The sequence below is a fragment of the Pyrus communis genome, chromosome 2, assembly GCF_041283825.1.
Source record: "Pyrus communis isolate YQ-2024b chromosome 2, ASM4128382v1, whole genome shotgun sequence".
Classification (NCBI taxonomy): Eukaryota; Viridiplantae; Streptophyta; class Magnoliopsida; order Rosales; family Rosaceae; genus Pyrus; species Pyrus communis.
Genome location: NC_142566.1, coordinates 15,604,420 through 15,616,762, shown reverse-complemented (window position 1 = coordinate 15,616,762; position 12,343 = coordinate 15,604,420). Strand labels below are relative to the sequence as shown.

The 12,343-nt window shown below is 36.9% G+C and overlaps 3 protein-coding genes across 3 annotated transcripts; 2 read left to right on the top strand and 1 right to left on the bottom strand.

Annotated features, from left to right (window-relative positions):
- Positions 1–2,279: 2,279 nt before the first annotated feature.
- On the bottom strand, positions 2,280–3,396 carry LOC137748455 (early nodulin-like protein 18). Its single transcript, XM_068488605.2, has 2 exons — positions 2,985–3,396; positions 2,280–2,868 (listed from the first exon to the last, which is right to left on the bottom strand). Exons 1-2 carry the CDS (start codon positions 3,190–3,192, stop codon positions 2,423–2,425), a joined length of 654 nt encoding a protein of 217 aa, XP_068344706.2. The 5' UTR covers positions 3,193–3,396; the 3' UTR covers positions 2,280–2,422.
- LOC137747900 (disease resistance protein RPM1-like) lies at positions 3,110–6,254 on the top strand. Its single transcript, XM_088684529.1, has 2 exons — positions 3,110–3,247; positions 4,100–6,254. The coding sequence occupies exon 2, from the start codon at positions 4,757–4,759 to the stop codon at positions 5,732–5,734; it is 978 nt and encodes a 325-aa protein (XP_088540655.1). The 5' UTR covers positions 3,110–3,247; positions 4,100–4,756; the 3' UTR covers positions 5,735–6,254.
- A 1,267-nt stretch (positions 6,255–7,521) lies between these two features.
- Positions 7,522–8,160, top strand: LOC148698629 (blue copper protein-like). Its single transcript, XM_088684538.1, has 2 exons — positions 7,522–7,681; positions 7,942–8,160. Exons 1-2 carry the CDS (start codon positions 7,522–7,524, stop codon positions 8,139–8,141), a joined length of 360 nt encoding a protein of 119 aa, XP_088540664.1. The 3' UTR covers positions 8,142–8,160.
- Positions 8,161–12,343: the final 4,183 nt, after the last annotated feature.

The following is a 12,343-nucleotide window of genomic DNA, read 5'->3' as shown; positions in this document are numbered from 1 at the left end:
ACAGTATATGCACACCACATGCACATGATATGCACATAACGAGAGAAACTTTAACGGCAACATATTGGTATAATGGATGCAATTAAAATATAATTATTACGTATATAAGGTTACAGTGACAATTTGAAAAGTCTTGTTACGTATATCAACCACCACTTAACCGTGCACATGGAAAACATGATACTCGTTGTTATTTCATGGACACGCATGACCCTTAATGTCCTCTAAGCCTTTTCTTAATTTTGTTTTTCACTAAGGCCAACTAGGTTGTGGTCATACTCACTAAATTCTAGGGCACAACATACGTGCATCATAACTAGTGAACATTCTCGCTTCTCATATTAAGATGTAGCCACATAAACCGTATGCACACAGCATGCACATTACATAAAAAATTTCACAAATTTCTGCAATTGAACACTTGAACCATAAATTGTTTTATCCTAGTTTTGTAGCACGTCAATACTTAAAATTTATTCCACAACCCATACACCCCAACATGAAACATAAATCCTAATTTAACTTCTAAGTATTAATTCATCTTACAAACAACTCATTTATTCCATAAATCATTGATGAAGGAACTTGGAACTAAACACCCTACCTTACTATGCCTGCTGAAGCTTCAGTCATAAAAAAAAAATGGAACTTTCTGGCCAAAACAGAAATTATGGTACTCTTCTCACCTCTCTCTCTCGCATCCCTTTATCAATTGGGCCGACTTTCGTTGGCATTTTAAAAGTGATTATTTCTACAACACAACCATGTCAAACTAAGCCTAAACGTGTTGTGGCCATATTTCTAGTTTCCATAGAAATTGCTTGGAGGAGTTGTTGAATTACTAGAACTTGACATTCTGACTTTTTTTTTTTTTTTTGGATCAAGGGTAACATACATTACCAATAACAAAATTTACAACACAAAGGACCAAAATTTACAACAAAAAGGCCCAAAAAGAAACACAAACAAACAATAGTGGCGCAACCAAAAGTTGAGACCGAAACAAAAGAAAACTCAAACAAGCCAGTTCTGTTGCATCCTTCGCCATAACTACCGCTGCAACGACCAAAACAGCAGCTGTGCATGTCGATCCACACAAATTCTTGCCCCTCATTAAGCCTCGCATAATCGATACCAGCATCCAATCCTAGGCTTCTTCATTGATTTCAAGGACCATCTTGATCACGTGGGTCAATTTTAAAGACCATTTGTGATTAAAAAAAAAAAACTTGTGGGACCCATTTATGTACCACATCAGCATATAACAAAATTTTTGACAAATTGTGACCAAAGGACAACAGTGATTTGAGATACCTATTTTCAGAGACTATATTGATTGATTTTTAATTTCAGAGACCATTTTAATGGGGGGTCAATTTCAGATATCATTTGTGATAAATTCCCTTATATATATGCCCTTCTAACTTTGTAGGATTGCTTAGGCCATCTTCAATGGAGATGGCTAAGGGTCCAAAAAAAAAAAAAAGGCCTGATTTGTCAAAAAAACCCATCTCCAACTGATAACTAGGCTATAATTCTATGTAGCACACCAGACTATTATTTGGCCGAAGAGGCATCAGGCTAGCCAAATGTAGCTATTCTCTTAGCCACTTTTATGGGGCCCAGCTTCTTAATTGCAAATTTAAACTCAACAGTTTGATCTGAAAGCATCTAACGGAAGTTTAATTAAATTAACCAATAAATTTAAAATATAAAGTTAAAACTAATAAATTATCGAGGGTTTATGTTTAGCTGAGGTTGGGTATGATATATGAATATGGCATAATACTGTTCATTTAAAAATAATTTTTTGTAGGGCTTCAAGGCTATGTTTTGCCCTTTTGGTTGGAGATGATCTTAAGAGCACTTCCAATGTAGGAAGGCCCTCTGGGCAATAGGCAACTCAATCCTCTTAAATAAACAATAATTGCCTGTAATACACAATAACTGTCCAAGTGAATCTCTATCCCTAAATTGAATAAGCAAGGCAATTCGTATTACTGCTTGAGAACTCGCAGTACGCACCCTTTTTTTGTGAGGGATCATAAAATTGCTTGAGAATTGGTTAAATTACTACATGCCCTCTTTGTAAGACGGTTGAAATAATGTCATGTATTTTACATAAGCGACACAAATTATTATTATTATTATTATTATTTTATTTTATTTTTTTTGTCAAAAAGCGATACAAATTATTTACACAATGCAATTTGTAATTCTCATCATTTTCTAATTTGTATTTATCCAATATTGCTACAATGCAATTTCAATTCTATAAATTCCATGAATTGACGATATTTGTTATAAATATTAGAAATTCTCCATCTAAACACCGCGTAAAATTTATTTTCAGAAAACAGAATCTCCTCACAAAACTACCCATACAACAGCAATCAAAATACCGATCTTATCCTCACCCCTCTCACAGCCTAACAAGAAGCAGCAAAGCAAGAAACCCAAATAACCCCTCGCGCACGTTAGCACCGTTTCTCAATGCTCCATTCCCCTTCGGCGGAGTTTCCGCGACAGTACCAGGTGGCGTCTGAGCCGACTCGGAACCAGGCGGCGGGGCAGTGTACGGCGGAGGTGGAGGCTGCCTGAGAACCGGCGGCAATCCGAGCCCTTGATTCACTTGGATCTCGAATGCCATGCCACGCTGGCACTGTACGCCGTCTCCGGCGCTGGAGAAGTAGTACGTGAGACCCTTAAGGGTCAACGGCACGGCTATAAACTGCGAATCTCCGAACGCGTTGCTTCCGCCGCCGTACTCGAACGTGTCGTTGTCCAACGCGTCGTCCATTGAGCAGCTACGGTATGTCGTTTGGTTGTAGGTTTCGATCACCGTCTGGTTTGTGCTAGTATTGAAGACTACAATAAATAAATAAATAAAAATTAACAAAAATAATTTGAAAAATACAAAATGTGATAGGCTAATTAGCACTAGTTATGTCTAACTGTGATTAGAGGTTAATTAATTAGCTTACTGAGGTAGTCTCCGAGGTTGAAGGTCTGAGTGGCGGCCCAAGAGGAGTAATTCGTGAAGGAGGAGTTGCTGGTGGAGTTGAAGAACCAGCCGGTGGCTCCACCCACGGTGTGATTGACGTATTGGGTTGCCGTAGGTGTGGCGGCGGCGGCAGCGGTGGCAGTGATGGCGATGAGAAGCAGAATGGCCGTCGGATTAGCGGATCTCATGGCTCTGGTTGGGCACTCCGATCTGAACGAGAACTTTCAAGCTGGAGCAGCTGAGGTGAGGATTTGAGCTACTTTGTAATTTTGCTGGTGTTTTTGGTATAAAATAAAATTAAAAAAAATTTGAAAAATGGGGTTTGAAAAACGGGGTTCGTGCAATTAAAAAAATGGAAAAATGAGAGTTACTCGTTGGGCGGTCACATGCAAAGTGTGGTGTATGGAAGCAGAGTGGAGGGGTTATAGGGTGTGGGCCATGGGAGGTGTGGGGTCCCCAGGTGCCTACTCCTTTTGTCCTAGTTCTATGAATTTTCTAGGGAGAATTGGTCGTCTCATTGGCCAATTCTTTGAGGTCGGCACGACTGGAAGGATTTATACGGCACGGATTTATTGTTATAGTAGCGTTTTGTGTGAATAAAATGAAGATATGTGAAAGTTTTTGTTCGTATGTCTTTAATTTATTGACATGAGGTGCTACTGTGGCGATTAACCTGTGTCATGTAAGTTGTTTTCCAGTACGAAGGAAGGAAATCAAACTAAGACTTCTTTAACCCGTACTTGAATGACTCTGTGTGTCTGATCTGCGTAACATTAGCAGCATTCATCATTAGCACGTGAGGGTTTTAATTCACATGAGATTTTCTATGCATTACGTCCTTGAACAATAAGGTTTTAAATTTTAATCACAAACCTTAATCACTCCATTAATGGCTGATTGGCTGATGTCTAACAATTGTATTTGTTGGTCTACAATCCATGTGTAAAAAGGTTGAGATTTCCTGCAAAGATTGGCTGCATATTTTCTAACTTCTAATTGATCATAATACTTAGTGAGAAGGAGAAAACTTAGCATCGAGTTCTCCAAGTCACCGTTTGAAGAATTTTGTGTGATCTTTCCATGAATTTTTTACAGGCTTTGCATTTCGCAGGGAGCACAAAACGTTGCTGAGTCTGGCACGCAAACACGCCAAGCTCCCTATGGTCTTGTTCTTACCAGGTCGGATCTCACTGTACTTTGAAATTGCAAATTAGAAAAGAATACTTCTTGGCAGCAGCATAGGATACATAATATTGAACAAGTCTTTGTTTTCCAATGAATTCTTTGAGCAATTGGAAAATGTATTTGAACAAAATGGATTTCTGGAGCAAACTGAGCTTTGATCAGGTTCCAGATTTCCTCAGAAGGCTTGCGAGTTGCGACTAGTACAAGATTGAACATCTGAAATTTAGCACGCTGCTCGCTTGGTAACCCTTTCGTTTTTAGTTTTTATTTTTGCTAAAGTTACAAGGAAAGTAAAGACTAAACAACGAAATGGTCTCCAAAACAAGTCCTAAAAGGTTGGTAGGTCTTACTCGTCAACAAGTCATGAATTAATTAATAATTACTGAAAATGAAGCAGGTCAGGTCTGTGCAATTTGATGGATGGATTACACAATATAATATAGAGCTTGCTTAGTCAATGAAATTTGCAAGCTGGTGGAAGCCAGAAAAGTCAACTTTGTCTTCTGAGTTGAGCCTTGAGATTGCTGGTATGATGTAATACTGCTGGCCAAAAAAGCAGAGGACAGAATGGCAGAAGCAATTGTATGCTTTGTGATTGATAAGTTAATCTCACTCCTACTCACCGCAGAAGCCAAACTTGCAAGAGACTCGCGCTCTGAAGTAGGCTTCATCAGAGATGAGCTCGAGAGCATCCGATCATTCCTTAAGGATGCAGATGCTAAGGCAGCAACAAAAGATGACGAGATGGCCAATGACAGTATCAAAACTTGGGTCAAACAAGTACGGGAAGCAGCTTATTGCATAGAAGATATTGTTGATGAATACTTGCTTTGCGTCACGCGGCATGATCAAGACCATGGATTCTTTTATTTTATCCCCACGGTGGTTTGGTTTCTGAAGAAAATGAGAACGAAAGATGCATTTGTCTCAAAAATTGATGGGATGAAAACATTGGTTAGTGAAATCAAGGCTAGAAGTGAAAGATATGGATTTAGTTCTGTTGACTTTGGAGAAAAGACTCTTCCATGGCACGACCCTAGAGTGGCTTCCCTTTTCATTGAGAAAGCTGAAGTTGTGGGGGTTGAATCGGCCAGAGATGAGCTAATTGGTCGGTTGGTAAATGAAGCATCGAGGTGCGAAGTAATCTCGGTGGTTGGCATGGGAGGACTTGGGAAGACCACTCTTGCCAAGAAAGTTTATGACAATCAGAAGGTGGTGGCACATTACGATTGTCACACTTGGATCATAGTGTCTCAGTCTTACAAGGTGAGGAGGATGATAATGCAATTCTACAAGGGGAGGAAGGAGTTTACCCCCCATGGGATTGACACAATGGATGAGGAGGCTCTAATTCGCAAATTGAGAGAATATTTGGAGCAAAAGAGGTATGTGGTTGTTTTCGATGATGTATGGAAAGTAGACTTTTGGGTGGCTATAGAACATGCTTTACCAGATAATAAAGGTGGAAGAATAATGATCACTAGTAGGAATAAACATGTTGCTGATTTTTACAAAAGGTCTTGTTTTGTTCATGTCCATCCCTAGAAACTTCTGCCTCCAAACAAGGCATGGGAATTGTTTTGCAAAAAGGCGTTTCAGTTCGAATTGGAGGGAAATTGTCCTCCGGATTTGGAGGAGTTGTCTCTTAATATTGTTAAGAAATGTGAAGGACTACCTTTGGAAATTGTTTCCATAGGTGGTCTGCTGTCGACCTGAGTTAAAGGTTTGTATGAATCGCAGAGATTATATAATAGCCTCAGTTCCGAATTGGAAAGCAATCCCCATCTTAAAAGCCTCACAAGAATCCTATACCTCAGCTATCATCATCTACCGTATTACCTCAAATCTTGTGTCTTATACTTTGGCATCTTTCCTGAGGACTATTCGGTTAGTTGCATGAGATTGATTCGGTTGTGGATTGCTGAAGGGTTTGTAAAATCGAGGAAGGGAAAGACATTGGAAGAGGTTGGAGAGGAATACTTGACAGAGCTAATTCATAGAAACCTGGTTCAAGTGTCGAAAGTTTACATTGATGGAAAAGCTAGAAGCTGTCGTGTTCATGATCTTTTGCCCATGTTTATTTTTGCCAATTGAATTGAATGAATCAAAGGAAAATCAAAGAAATAAAAATGAACTTAAGTGCAGTGAACGAGAGAAATAATGGTGTGTGAAAATCATTTCCTTAATAATGATAGTGCAACAATACTCAAAGTCTATTTACGAGTATATCTTTGGGAAATTTATATTAAATATGAGTTAAAAGTTAAAAATTTAGCTAGTGAGTTGGACATGCCTGAAAGAGGTGGAATGTATATATTTGAGCAAAATGAATTTAAGGTTTCCCATTTCCTCGGAACGGTTGTGATTCGTTAGTCCAAGATTGGACATGGACATCTGATACTTACCAAGCTAAAAACATGAGCTGTATGTTTTAAAAAACATGAAAATGTTGCAGGCGACGTCGATAAACACAATGTCAATAAACTCCAACTGTATATGTATTTTCATATTATCATGTTGTCACCCAAGTATTATTTAATCTATAGTATATGCATGTATTCAAGTTATTTCCGAACTGTTTTCCATCTAAGAGTCCCATTTGCATTTGAATCTAGTTAAATTAATAAACATGTTTTCATTAGGAACAAACTGTGTTCGAGGAAATGGTTAAAAGGGCCCTAAACTCCCTCCTTCTTGAACTTCAAGATTATGAACTAAAAGTCCTTGTTCACAAGGCAAGAAAAAGAACTTAATGTAGACTTAACCCATCTATGACAATCCTTTGATAATAAGAAGTTTAAGTAACTTGGGGCGCAAGTAATCGACTTAAATCACATCTATTCAACCTCTGTACTGAGATAACAGTGGCACACCAAGATCCTTGTTAATTTTGATTGTGAGTCTCAAGGCCTATAGCTAAGGCCCCACAAATGCACATTTCAAGCTAACTACAAACTATCATTGTAGCACGCCAAGCAACAAGAGCCAGCTTGACAACAAACCAAAGTGCCACACCCCTGGGGAGCTGTGCAAGGAGAATCTTGCCCGAATAGAAATTCTACTAGATCGTAGTACCAAGTGAGATGATCAATTGTATGTTTTTAAAACATAAAAAATGTTGGAGCCACCGTCGACAAACATGATGCCAATAAACTCCAACTGTATATGTATTTTCATATTATCATGTACGACGTTGTCCCCCAAGTATTGTTTGATCTGTAGTATTTGTATTATGTGTGTACAGATATATGCTTGTGCAAGAGCCAGCCCTATATATACAAGTGATCGTTCATTTCTTCGACCAAACAGACAAGAATTCGAAATAGCTTAACATGGCACGAGTTGCTTATCTTCTCGTGGTTGCGCTTCTCGTTCTTCCTAGCGCGGTTTTCGCGACACAGTATGTCGTCGGAGATGACCAAGGCTGGAATTCTGGAGTTGATTACTACGCTTGGGTTGAAGGAAAAACATTCCATGTTGGAGATTCATTAGGTGATCACTTAGCACTCTCACATTGCTTCCTCTATATTTTGATGAAAATCTCACTTTTAACTCTTGAACTTGCAACTGCATGACTTCGTCCCCCGTGCTTTTATTTTGTTTCTTAAGTTACTCTATTCTGTTAAACTGGTCAGACAAATCGTTAATTTCATTGTTGTGGAACAACGACAAGAAAATGCCAAGTATCGAGTAGTACGTTAGTTTCCTAACCAATGCATTTATTCATTGAAAGTTGCTTTTTTGTTTTGTAGTTTTCAATTACAATGCAGGTGAGCACAATGTGATTGTAGTTGGTGCTAATGGGTACGATCAATGTCTTGCATCTCCAAACAGCGGTGCCTATTACAGTGGTAACGACGTACTAACGTTTGTCGCTGCCGGGGACTTCTACTTCATCTGTGAATATCACTGCGATTACAGCGACCAGAAGGTTAAGGTCACCGTAAACTAGATTGATTTCACTCATGCCTGCCTTCATTTTCTTCACCAGCTTCAGCTTAATAAAGAGATCACATGTAGTTTATTTTTCTTCAGTAAAACATATATTAAGGAAGAGACATAATTCCTCTTTTTGTGACTGCGTTTATCATAGTTTTCCGTTGCAAAAGAATATGTAGTTGGAGATGGAGAATATGACTTTCTATGCTGGTGATATATTACGTGATCATTACTTATAAGGTATAACTTATTTGTTCGTCTTCAAAGTTTTGTTGATTCTTTTTTTATCTTTCAATTTTTTTTTTAATAGTTATGACACGCGTTGATGATTTTGACAATGAGAAAAGATTTTCACACACGCTTTTCTATCGTCATAGGGATGATAGTTTAACCGTTAAAGTCGATAACTATGGATAACCATCCAAACAAAACAGATTTGGGTGTGAAAATTCTAGTATATTTTGGATAATGTGGAAAAACCTTGAATATATGTGTATTTATTATTCACCGAACCCATTGTGAGTTGCATTTTGTGAGAAAGTAAAGTTTTGAATCAAAATCAATGAAAATTCAATGGTGCTTATGGGAGATATAAAAAAATTAGCCAACATCATCAATGTTTTAAATTCAATGTTTAATTTTTTTATCTCCACAAGATCATTCATTGAATAATTTTATACATCAAACATTTAATACCGAAATTAATATCTACTAAGTTATAATGCGTCAACTAAAGAAATATATTTTTTGTATTGACGAAGATGGATATAACCGTTAATCGACGAGAATCTGTTATCCAATGGTTAATTTGAGGTATGAATATGGTTAATTTATGTGGTTACGTGGATGAATATAGCGTTTCGGTCCCCAAACAGAATCGTTGCCACTTAATTGTTAAATTTCATCTCTTGATTCTTCCGTTGAATTATTCAATCTAAATGCCAAAAATAGAGAAGAGCTTGTAGTAGAAAAAAAATGAAGGGTGGAAGTCATTTCCGTTGAGTCCTTGACCTTTTGTGCCTGTTACACGCTGCATTGACACAAAAAATTTCTTCCAAGCTCTTGTTTGGTAACCTTGTTGTTTTTAGTTTTGAGTTTTCATTTTTCTTGTTATAGATAGAGAGAAAATATGTGAGTTTTCATTTTTTTTTTTTTTTTTTTTTTGTTGTTGGTTATAGATAGATAGAAAATATGTGAGAGTATAAGAAGGGTATAAGTAGAAAGTGGAGATAAAAGAAAACTCATGGAACAAAAATAACTCAAAATTGCTATTAGTTTTCATTTGGGAAGTAATTCCGCTCTTTTTTTTTTTTTTTTTTTTTTGGCGTTCTACACTTACCTACTTAATTATGCCTACTGTTTTTATTTTTTATTTTTTTATTTGTTCAATCCAATGGTTAATAAAAGGGGCGTTTTGAAATAGGCGTCTCATTTTTTAATTTCGTTGATTAAACATCTATTCCTTTTAAGAATTTGATTAAATATTTTTTTTTCAACTTTATTAGAAGTACGTTTGATTATATTGGTACATTTGGTTATAATATTGGTATATTTAATTTTGTGGTACATTTAGAATCTAAACTTACCAAAGGTCGGTCCGTATATTTTCAAATATACCATAAGTTTTAAATACATTTTTTTAGATAACAATACATATTAAAGAATTAATGAAGTTTTCTTATGAAAATATTCATGACTTTTTTTAATGAAGGAAGAGACTAATTAAATATAATAACAGAAATAAAAAAATTAATCTTTTTGAGTAATATTGAGGAATTAGTTATATTAATATTTTTAATAAAGCCATGAATTTAAAATTTCCTAGATTGTAGGAAATTAGTTGTTAACTAGGTTAAGTGGATATATATTAAATAAATAAATAAAAAAGTTGAGTTGGCAATTGATCAAAGCATCTTAATCAATTTTTGTAAAGCAACATCTGTTTAATCGAAACAAGTTAGAAAAAATGTAAAGGCTTCTTATTACTCCTTAATAAAAATGGAGTGCTAGAGCTAAAAAAGAGGGTGCATAATTCACTCATCTTTTCATTTTATGTATCATCCTTTCCCCGCTCCTCTCATCACTCTTCATTCTCCATACTTGATATATTTCCGATGATTTTTGTGCCTATTTTAGCTTCTTACACATCAAATTTTATTTTTAAGCATCAAATTAAATAAATCAAACGAAAACAACAAATATGATTAACATAAGTGTGTGAAGGGCTAAAAAGCGCGTGTTATTATCATTTCTCGTTACCCTCCCTATCTAACAATACATACTCATTACCCCTCTCAAAAAGGGTGCCCATGATAGTGGAAATGACAAAATAACCTTGAAGACTCCTAATAACAAGCTCAAAGTCCCTATCTTGTCAGAAGATTTGAAAATTCTATATGGACAAAAAAAAGTCTTTTCAGAAAACTTAGGTCAGATTTTGGGCTTTGTTGGGATTCTATTGAAAGAGTCGAGCTAGGTTAGAAGTCCAAAATGATATTCATCTTTGGTCAATTTACCAAACTCGAAGTTCCAATATTGTCTCTTAGTCATGGAGAAAATTTATTTTCTCCCTAGACTCGTCTAGTTATTAATGGAATTACGGACAAAAATATGTCATCCCCACATTAGTAATATCTGATAATATATATGGGAGATTCAAAATGACTATTTTGTTGATGTCACATTGTGATGCAACAGATTTGTAACTCACATTATTAAAGTTTAAATTTCCGTCGTATATGATGTGATTAAAGTTATAAGTCTATCCGTTGTCTTATGTATGAATCTTCCAACACAATATCACTTGAATAAATAAAAATACAAGTAAAACTACCGATACTACTTGTGATAACATTTCACATGTTCTTAGTGTTACAGTGTAACAAGGTGGAGGATTTTTTGAGGATGATGATAATGCAAAAGAGGTATGTGGATGTTTTGGACGATGTATGGAAAGTAGACGTTTTTTTTTTTTTTTTTGGGGGGGGGGGGGGGGGGGGGTGTGGTTTGTTGGGGCGGGGGGGGCTATAGAACATGCTTTACCAGAAAATAAAGGTGGAAGAATAATGATCACTAGTAGGATTAAAGATGTTGCTGATTTTTGCAAAGGTCTTGTTTTGTTCATGTTCATTGCTTGCAACTTCTGCCTCCAAACAAGGGATGGATCGGTTGTGGACTATTAGATTAGTTGCATAAGATTCATTCGGTTGTGGATCGCTGAAGGGTTGTAAAATCGAGGAAGGGCAAGACATTAATGGAAGAGGTTGGAGAAGAATACTTGGCTGACCTAATCCATAGAAACCTGGTTCAAGTGTCGAAAGTTTACATTGATGGAAAAGCTAGAAGCTGTCGTGTTCATGATCTTTTGCATGAAGTCCTCCGAAGAAAGAGTGCCGGTTCGAGCTTCTATCCCGTGTTATCAGAAGATGAGTCAACTTTTGAACCTGTAACTCAACGTCTCTCGATAGACAGCAGTCCCTCTGAAGCCTTGAGAAGCATTACACAGTCTCATATCCGTTTCGTATTTACTTTCAACCAAGCAGAATGGCCCAAGTCTTTTCTCAACACATGGAGTGGAAACTCAAAACTTGTGAAAGTGTTGGATTTCACAGATGCTCCACTCAGTCATCTTCCGAAATACATGGGGTATTTGTATCTCTTGAAGTACTTAAGCCTAAGGAATACGAAAGTGAAGTTGCTTCCGGAGTTCATTGGCAATCTGCAAAACTTAGAAAACCTGGGATCTGAAACAGTATCTGGTGTATGAAATACCAGCCGAGATTAAAAGGCTCGTTAAGTTGAGACATCTTTTTGGGATACTGCTATGACTACAACATAGAGTTTAGCCATAAATCCGAACAAGGAGTGAAGATAGATGATGGAATTGGATGCGTTCAAGCTTTGCAGAAAGTTAAGGCAAATCATGGAGGGATCAACCTAATCAAAGTGCTTGGCAAGCTAAGGCAGCTGAGTAAGGCCTAAAAGCTTGAAAAGTGAAGATGTAAGGGCCCTATGTGCTTCGATAGAAAAGATGAGCCGCCTCGAATCTCTAGAATTAAGTACAATAAGTGAAGATGAAGTCCTGGATCTGCAATCCATTTCAAGTCCACCAGAATTTATTCGAATTCTCTACCTGAAGGGCGTCTAGAGAAGTTGCCAAGTTGAATTCCAAAGCTTCAACACCTAGTTAAGCTAAATATTTTATGGTCAAGGTTG